The sequence below is a fragment of the Cyprinodon variegatus genome, unplaced genomic scaffold, assembly GCF_000732505.1.
Source record: "Cyprinodon variegatus isolate N-32 unplaced genomic scaffold, C_variegatus-1.0 Scaffold198, whole genome shotgun sequence".
Lineage (NCBI taxonomy): Eukaryota > Metazoa > Chordata > Actinopteri > Cyprinodontiformes > Cyprinodontidae > Cyprinodon > Cyprinodon variegatus.
This window is the reverse complement of record NW_015150651.1, coordinates 1,174,666-1,184,611: the sequence shown is the minus strand read 5'-3', so window position 1 is coordinate 1,184,611 and position 9,946 is coordinate 1,174,666. Positions and strand designations below refer to the sequence as shown.

The 9,946-nt window shown below is 36.3% G+C and overlaps 1 protein-coding gene across 1 annotated transcript in view; it reads left to right on the top strand.

Moving 5' to 3' along the window:
- Window positions 1-2,025: 2,025 nt before the first annotated feature.
- The window catches only part of LOC107087879 (glycerophosphodiester phosphodiesterase domain-containing protein 5-like), a 33,706-nt gene continuing 25,785 nt past the window's right edge, over window positions 2,026-9,946 (top strand). The window contains exons 1-2 of the mRNA XM_015379700.1: window positions 2,026-2,208; window positions 9,685-9,859. Of these exons, the coding sequence (XP_015235186.1) occupies window positions 9,743-9,859 (117 nt within the window). The 5' untranslated portion in view covers window positions 2,026-2,208; window positions 9,685-9,742. The remainder of the gene's footprint in view (window positions 2,209-9,684; window positions 9,860-9,946) is intronic.

Sequence of the window (9,946 nt, the reverse complement as noted above, 5' to 3'; positions counted from 1 at the left end):
GTGGATATTTTTTGAATTTTTACGGAATGACTATGACCTGGATGACTGAGAACCTTCATCAGCAAAACTTTGAATAAATCTGACTGGATGATCTGGTTGAATTGTCTCCTTAAAAAGATCTGAAATGACATGATGTAAATTGGCGCTATAGAAATAAACTGAACAGAATTGAGTTGGTGTCACTTGAATAAATAACCATTTCAAATCCACCAATATAAAGCAGAAGAATCCAGAATATCTTTAAATTTATTGGGTATATTTGACAATTTGCATATGATTCAAGATTTACAAAATTTTCATGTAAATCCTTTTATTGTCTCACACTGGTGAAATTCAACCTCTGCATTTAACCTATCCCCTTGGGGAGGAGTGGACTGCCATTGTGCTGTACCTGGAGAGAAGTGTGGGGTTAAGGGTCTTTGCTCAGGGAGCTAGAGTAGCATTCTAGTCCACCATACCCACACCATTTAATTTCAAATGCATCATATATAATAATCTTATTTTAAGGTTTAAAAACTCTCATTCCACTGATGGATCATTTTATTCTCCTGTTTAGATCTGGGAAAATAGTTTTTTTTAGAATATTTTACGTATTTTCAGGTCAGTTACCTGAACGGTTAGCTGGCCCTTCACCAGGGCATCATGAATGGAGGCGGAGCTACAAGTCTTATGGAGCAAAATTACAACAATATAGACTTTGGGTTTGATAGAATTTTAAATTCATAAATAATATTCTGGGCCAAAGACTTAAAAAATAATAAAAACAAAAACCATTTCAGAAGGGCAGTTTTTTGTCCAGTCAGATAGATTGCTGCCTCTGCGACCCGGCACCGTATAAGGTGGAAGAAAATGGATGGATGGATGAAAGGATCCAAGAATCCCTGCTCCATAAAATAAGTTATTCATAAATTTTTGCATTGCACTGCGTTGCATTTCCAATTCAAATGAAATAATATATACCAAATATTTTAAATTCCCTTACCCTTCGTCACCATGAAAACCAAACAGACTACTGATATTTCAACCCCCATAATCCTAAACTTCATCTCCATAACTGTCACATGACCAAATACCACATAACTGATCTCCTTCCCATTATAAATCAAAAATAACAACTACATGAAATATTGCTTGTTCTAATCCTTATTCATATGCAGCCAGTTTAACTTATAGAAATTATATAAATGCTGATATATCATGCATTGCTATACTGCATATTTTTCTCCATTTTACTCTCAGTTCTAACATTTGTCCAATAGTAATGCCGGCCTGGGTGGAGAGCCTCTGTCCTTCAGTCTATGCTGAGGCTGGGAGCTTCTTTTTACAGTGTAATTCTGAACTCCTCCCACACCATGTCACACACGGATTATAAACGCAGCCCAACCATGCAAGCTCAGGTAGGGAGTCCACTTTGGTAACTCCTGCTGCACAGCAACAGGTTCTGGTTCTGCCGGTTGTTCTGAAGACATATCTGGACCGCTGGTTCTGCTCCATCCTCCTTTCTGATCTTTTGTGTGCGGAGAGAGATGTAAAGGTCTTTGGGAATAAATGCAGAGTTTCTAGTTGTTCAGCCCCAAAGAGCTGAAGGAGACAAGGTGAGTGTTTGTGCGCACTTTATTGGATTATCTTCATATAATCTGTGCCTTGGCCTGGAGAGGGATCATTCTGAGCTTAGGTTGACTGATATGTCCTCCTGCAGTTTAACTTTGTTTCTTAAGTTATAATTATAATATTAAACACAGCCTTAGTGTAATTCATATATTGTCCAAGCAAGATTGTTAATCTGCAGTAATAACTGTTGACTTAATTTAACATGTGGTGTAGAAACCAGTTAATTTTGCCTTTTTATGAACAAACAGCTACCTTAGAAAAAAATAAAANCCTGGGTGGAGAGCCTCTGTCCTTCAGTCTATGCTGAGGCTGGGAGCTTCTTTTTACAGTGTAATTCTGAACTCCTCCCACACCATGTCACACACGGATTATAAACGCAGCCCAACCATGCAAGCTCAGGTAGGGAGTCCACTTTGGTAACTCCTGCTGCACAGCAACAGGTTCTGGTTCTGCCGGTTGTTCTGAAGACATATCTGGACCGCTGGTTCTGCTCCATCCTCCTTTCTGATCTTTTGTGTGCGGAGAGAGATGTAAAGGTCTTTGGGAATAAATGCAGAGTTTCTAGTTGTTCAGCCCCAAAGAGCTGAAGGAGACAAGGTGAGTGTTTGTGCGCACTTTATTGGATTATCTTCATATAATCTGTGCCTTGGCCTGGAGAGGGATCATTCTGAGCTTAGGTTGACTGATATGTCCTCCTGCAGTTTAACTTTGTTTCTTAAGTTATAATTATAATATTAAACACAGCCTTAGTGTAATTCATATATTGTCCAAGCAAGATTGTTAATCTGCAGTAATAACTGTTGACTTAATTTAACATGTGGTGTAGAAACCAGTTAATTTTGCCTTTTTATGAACAAACAGCTACCTTAGAAAAAAATAAAAAATAAATTAAAAAGGAGAGGGACAGAAGGTGAAAACTTATCCATCAGATAAACCAAAGTAACTAAATGCAGAACTCACACTTTAAAGTTTATCAGTTTCAATATTACCAGGTGACCTGAGGCAACCTTTTTTTTAACTCATCCTTTCTCTACATTTACTGTTTGTAGAAACCCGTTTTAATTCATTGTTAAAGATTTGCAGTGTGTTGTCTTCTACCAGCAGGTCTGTGGAAGATAATCCATTTAAATTATTTCCTTTGCTCAACAAATACTAACTGCAAACTTTATTTGAAGACATTATCAACCAGTATTGCAAGAATGACATTATCATCAAAGCCTGTATTTGTCTGAGTCTCTGGCTGCACATGAGCTGCTTTGGTGGTAGGATTCATTGCATGCAAACCTGCACCTTAACTTGGAAAGGTTTTCTCTTGTCCTGTGAGCATATGATCACCTTGGCAGCTGGTAATCTCATTGCCTTTGTTTCCTGCTTGAAGGCTCCCACTGTTTCCTTTGTGTAGATATAGAGTCACTAATGAAAAGCAGTCTTGTCCAGCTTAAGCAGTAGTTATTATTAATACCTGCTGCAAGAAAGCAATGACTCCAACACCAAAGCGAGCACACCTTGTTGCTCACTTTCACAGGATGAAAGAGAGCACATTCAGTTAGTCGCAGTCAGAGAAACAGGACTACACTGAAAAACAGGCCGAACGCCAACATATAGAAACAAAGGTGTTGATGGCAGCAGCACAGTTGATATTTCTCTACAGGAAGGAGTTACAGCCAAACAGGAACAGACCAGATGGAAAAGGGGTCCCTATGTCCTCCGGCAGTCTAAGCCTATAGCAGCATAACTATAGAGATAGTACTGGATAACCTGAGCCGCTCTAACTATAAGCTTTATCAAAAAGGAAAGTTTTAGATCTACCCTTAAAAGTAGACAGGGTGTCTGCCTCACGGACTGAAACTGTTATTGGTTCCACAGCGGAAGAGCCTGATAACTAAAAGATCTGCCTCCCATTCTACTTTTAGAAATTATAGGTACCATTAGTAAACCTGCAGATTGAGAGCGAGTACAGACAGTTTTACTATAAATACTAAGCATTTTTTTTTATAAGTGAGACACCTGGACATCTTTTGAATATTAGCTCAATGTTTGGAGAACATTGGAAGTGAAATGGTTTTGGGATGCTCTACTGCAGCAGGACCTGAACAGATCATAAATCCAGAATCCAAAAGATGAGTTTATCTGGTGTTTATCTAAGTTTTAATTGTCATTTTCATTGAGACATTATGAATTATAGAGCTGAAGCTTTGGAAAGGTTTGTAATTTTATTTATCTGCTCTTCTTTTGTAAAATGATATTATTCTGATGTGTATTAACTTCTCCATCTAATCAGATGACAGTTTTCTTTATAAAACATAATTTAATAAGCAACTATTAAATGAAGAATATGGGTGTAAATAAACCGATTTAGCAAGATAAGAAAATTTTATCAATTTGTTACGATGATGATAAGATGTTTGCAAACATCAAAAGGTCTTTCACAATCCGATTTACATTTAATTGATAAGTCTATGATCGATATGATGCAACATCATCTGCACATCTGATACAATTACTTATATTCATAACAACTTACCAGATACAACTTAGATATAATTTGGTTATTTTATTTTTTTACTTTAAAACTAATTATGAAAAAAGGATATTGACTATAAAATGTTTACTGTTACATTACCTATTAGTATACATACATTTGTTTTACTTTTGAGGTTTTCAGACAACATAAACTTAGTTTTATCCAAATTTAGAATAGAAAAGAAAATATCTTTATTGCCAGCGAAGGGGAAATTCTGGTGTTTACAACAACAAAAAGATTATATGGAAAAAAATGGTCACCCAATTAAGGACCTTAGATAAATGTATAAGAATACAATTATAATATAGAGCTAAAAGTGAAAAGTTTTTTTTAACAATGTAAAAACTGTGCACCTGGAGAGTAAATAACCAATATACAGCTAGCTAGATATTTACAGCAATAGATATTTGAAAATAGCAGCAATATCAGAATTGTGCAAAATGACAGCAGCATGTTATTTAACAGAATAAGAGAATCTTTGCAACACAGCATGAATGTAACAACTTATTGAGGTTGTTGGGAACAGAGTGTGGTTATAGAGTCTTACAGCTGCTGGGAGGAAGGATCTGTGATAACGCTCCCTGGTGCATTTAAGGTGCAGCAGTCTGTCACTTAAGGAGCTCTCCAGTTCTGAAACAGCTTCATGCATGGGGTGGGAAACATCCAACAGAGATATTAATTTAGTTAAGATCCTTTTGTTTCTCACCTTTTGCACTGAGTCCAGAGGGCATCCATTCACAGAGCTGGCCTTCCTGATCAGCTTATACAGTCGCTTTCTCTCAGCTACAGATAAACCACCGCTCGAACAGACAGCTCCATAGATGGCTGATGCAACAACAGAGTCATAGAAGGTCTATAGAAGCACCCCCTGCACTCCAAAAGACCTCAGTCTCCTCAGCAGGAAGAGTCTGCTCTGCTTTCTTATACAGTGGCTCAGTGTTGTGAGTCCAGTCCAGTTTGCTATTCAGATGAACACCAAGGTACTTATAAGAGTCCACTATGTTCAACGGTGTCAGTGGGGTGGATCTGCTTCTGCACCACTAGCTGCTTGGTTTTCCCTGCATTAATCAGGACGTGGGTCTGCTGGCACCAGACCACAAATTTCTGGGTCCCCTGTCTGAATTCTGAGTCTTCGCTACTTGTGATGAGGCCAACTATGGCAGAATCGTCAGAGAACTTCTAGAAGTGTCAGAGATGGGAATTGATAAGGAGGTCTGCAGTGTAGAGGAATGGTGCATGACTGTTCTCTGTGGAAGTCCTGGCTGGATGGTGTTGAACTCACTGGAGAAATCAAAGAACATTTATCCTCACAGTGTTTCCAGGTTTCTCTAGGTGAGTCAGAGCTTTATGCATGAGGAAGATAATGGCATCATCTGCTCCAATCCAAAGAATGGTAGGCAAACTGCAGGGGATCTAGTCTTCACCAGGGTGTGTAGATGGTGTAAGGCCAACTGTTTGAGGGTCTTCATCAGGTGTGAAGTCACCGCTGCCAGCCTGATAATGATAGTTTGTTAATATCAAACTTGTCTTAACTCGACATAACTCAAGATTGATATCAGCCATAAGCTGATCCAAATTATCACCTGTACAAATGATGTTAGTAATGTCTGCAAACAAAACAAATTTAGGTATTCTAGAAACTTTGCTGATGTCATTAAGATAAAGAATAAATCATTTTGGCCCCAATACTGACCCCTGGGGGACACCACAAACAATTTACGAGCACGGTGACTGGCAGTCACCCATTTGAGCAAATTGTTGCCTGTTGCATAGATAATATTTCATCCAGAGTAGTATTACTCCCTGGATGCCATAATGATCTAATTTTTATTATTAATATTTTGTGATTTATTTTGTAAAAAGCTTTCTTGTGATCAATAGATATACCAACTGCAGATCTCTTCTTATCTAAGTGACTCACCTAAGTCAGTTAAGTGACTTCTATCAATTCAATGACGGCCGTTGCTGTATATCTTTTTGATCTAAATCCATACTGACTTTCTTAAAGCAGTTTCTGTTTATTCATTAATTAATCTAATCTATCCACAAATAATTTTTCCAAAATTTTGGAAAACTGTGGAATTAGAGAAACAGGCCTATATTTGTGAAATGGTGTCTCGAGATATATAATGGGTAATAACTTTAGCAATTTTAGTCTTTTTCTGGAAATTTACCTGACAGAAATGTTATCTTAATACCTGTCATATCAATGTCATCACAGCAAAGTTGATATGTTGTTATTAAATTTATTGACAATATCTGTAACTTCCCTTTCTCTCACAGCAATGAGAAACATTGAATAAGGATTTCTGCTGATTAATGTTTCATTCAGAGCTCCAGTTGTTATAGGAACTAGGAGTTTTTCTGGCAGTTTGGGTCCCACACTCACAAAATATTTACTGAGATTATGAACAACGTCATTAATATTCTCAAAGTTGTTATTGTTATTTACAAAAAACTGCAGACATTTTATTTTCCAGGGTTTTTCTTGATAAAATTATTCAATACATTATAAATCCCTTTGATATTATCTTTATTTCTATCCAATAATTTACTGTAATAATCCTGTTTAACTATTCGCAGAATAGCAGGAAATGTGTTCTCTACCTCCAAAGACCTATGCCTTAGGAATTCTGTATAGTTTTTTCTCTTCTTTTGCAGGCATTTTTATAAACCCTTTGTAATCCATATAGCTTCAGAGTATTTGTTTTTATTAGAGAATATTATTAATCATATAATACTTTAAAGATATTCAGAAAATTATCATATGCTATATCAGCATTTTCTTCTTGCAAAACAGACTCCCAGTTATGTTTTAATAAGTCCTCTTTGAAAGATTTGAGTTATTCCCCTGCTGTTACTCTTTTAAAGTGTGGATTACTTTTATCCTTATTTTTATATAGAACATATAAGTAAGATTTTTGTGAGTATACAATCTATTAATGGGGCACTGTTAAGTAGGATCCTGTTGGGTTTAGTGATTTTGGGGAAAAGGCTCAAACTGTACGTGGTATTAATGAATTATTTAGTATAGGTTTATAATTATTTGAGTTAAGTAGATATATATTAAAGTCCCGACAGATGAAGAAGACCTTCATCTGTGGGTTACAGGTCTATGAGAAGCAGTAATTGTGTTGGTTCAAACCATTCTCTAAATATTTCCATGTTGGAACCAGGAGCTCTGTATATACAGTACAACTAACAATTACATTTTTTGACTTGTCCACAAATATTATTTCAACTGTTAAACACTCAAATGCATCTTTAGTCCCTCTGGTCATGTTTTCTACTATTTTATACTTTAAGGTTTTGTCAACACACCAAGTTTTCCCTTCTGTATTGATGTAATATGCTGGTGAGGACTGTCAGTCATCCAGGTCACAGTCATTTCAAAAAAGTTTGGACTTTGTTTCCAAGTTTGAAAACGTTTTGCTTCCCATCCAGGAAGCGATTTTTAATTCGGAATCAGAGTCAGAAATAGCATTGAGTTTGAATCTTTATAGAGTTGACCAAAAACAAAGCCTTGTTTTGACTGAATTCTTCTTAGGGCCCATGCTGGCAACAGGGATGTAAACACGGCAACATCTTCTCTAGAGAAGGAGACATGAAGGAGTCCAATAAGTCAGTCAGAGACAGATTTAGCTTGACTGTCCCATTAGGAGATAAGAACAAAGGAGCATTTTGGTGTTTAAAGCTTGTTGGTAAACCTGGAAATTGGCCCATATCAGGAAAGGAATTGGTTACCTGTTCCAGCAGATTTTCAACAATATCGATGAGGAAAATCTAGATTTTGTGCGAGATTAGAGATTAGATTCATTTCGTACATCAAAAAGCCCTTCTCATATTTTGATTAAAGAAAACTATCAATTGTCTTATCTTTAAAGTAGATTTCAAAAAAAGGAAATTGATAATAAAAGGGCAGATAGAAGTTTTATTTGTGTTCACTCAGTTACAATAATGAAAATCACAAGCTATTTATGGGTTTGTTCTAGAGGTAGAATAATACATTAAGGGGCAGATCTTTTTTTTTGCTGCTCCATCCATTGCTAATGTTTTCTATCATCCGTCAAGTAATATCTTTTGTTGTTGTTTAAATCTGGACATGTGTAGAATGTGTTATGGATTCGTTTTATCATGTAAATGAAGATGAGAAAGCAATATCAACTCCAAAAATTGCCCCAAAAGATTGGAATTGCATATCTGTTAGACTGATATTAAAATAAACAGTACTGCCTAAAAACTCCAGTATCAGTCAGTCTCTACTGCGTTCCTTATATATATGATGAAACAGACTTCCATGATGGCTGAGATATTTTGGTATTTCTCTTCTAGATGAAGCGACTAAAGGAGTTTCTGCCGTTTGTGCTCTTTAAGGATAAGAAATTGCTGCAAGTCAGTGGCTTGATGAATTCTGATAGATTTTTAGAGAGAAAACTTTTTTTATTTATTTAGGAAATGTTTAGCTGGAGATTATTAAAATGAAAAGTAATAAAAACTGTCTTTCTTTCTTTCTTTCTTTCTTTCTTTCTTTCTTTCTTTCTTTCTTTCTTTCTTTCTTTCTTTCTTTCTTTCTCTCTTTTTGGATTACATGTTTCTAAAATAAAGCTGCCACCATCTTGTAAAAATAAAATAAATCCACATTCACACCAAAGACTGACTATCTGACAATCAGAAAAAAAAATAATTCCTCAGGTTCAGGTATTGCTGCAATGTTAAAAACTAAATTCAATTGGTGAGTCTTATGGGGGATAGAAAATGGTTTAATACTTAACATTAAACGATCATTTAAAACTGACAACGTGGTGTTATATTTGTGAAAGAGTCCAGATGAATGGGATAAAATCTGTATGATTGAATTGGATTGATCTAAGCTGAGTTTGGATTAAATGAGATTAAACATATTATACACCTCTGTGTCTTTAGCGGCTTGTTTTTGAATTAAGCCAATATAAATCAGACTATTTAAGCTGATTAATCTGTCTGGAAATCATAAACAGGTTTAGTCCGAATGAAAGGAGATGTCAAACTTACACATTAACATAATGTTTAAACCCTGAAAACCCCATTTTCTTTTTAAGAACACTCTGCATAATTCTGAGAAGAGTTCAGAGATCTCTTGCTCTTCTATAGAGTGGCTCAGGACCAATATTACTATACATATATGCCCAAAATAATTCAGAAACCAGTAAATATAAAGGCAGCTGTCATGAACCCAGTGAACTTTCTTCTTTTGATTGCCAACCTGCTGATTTCTGTGTTTTTCGGTCTGCAGATTGCCTTAGGCTGACTCAGTGTTGGCTAAACACAAACCATATCATTATGTCTGTCCTAGACAAGAGTCACCAGTAAGTAGCTTGTTGATTTATTATTAGAAGTGTCGTCACACCAAACAAGGCTAAACTATGTAAACATATTTACATTGTTGGGTCAAAAAGGTGTCCATATCTCAGCAACAAGACATGACACGGCATCTAGGGGAAAGTGTAATTAGTTGTTGAGCAACAAGGATGTTTTTGAAGGCTTCACTAAAACCTTCTTGCCTTCTTCAGGGTTCCCAGCTCTGAGTGGGATGTTAACAGACTGGTGGCGCGTTGAGGCTGAAGGAGCATGGTGAAACACCAACCGTTACAGGTCTATGAGAAGCAGGTCTTTCTGTCTTTGGTTACTGGGATCTATGGTTGCCGCTGGAAACGCTACCAGCGTTCCCAAGACGAGAGCTCCAAGGTAAGAGTATAATGCACAATCTTGTATTCGTGAACATCAGAATAACAAAAAACTGGTGCGAAAAAAAATCTGTAAATATATATATTT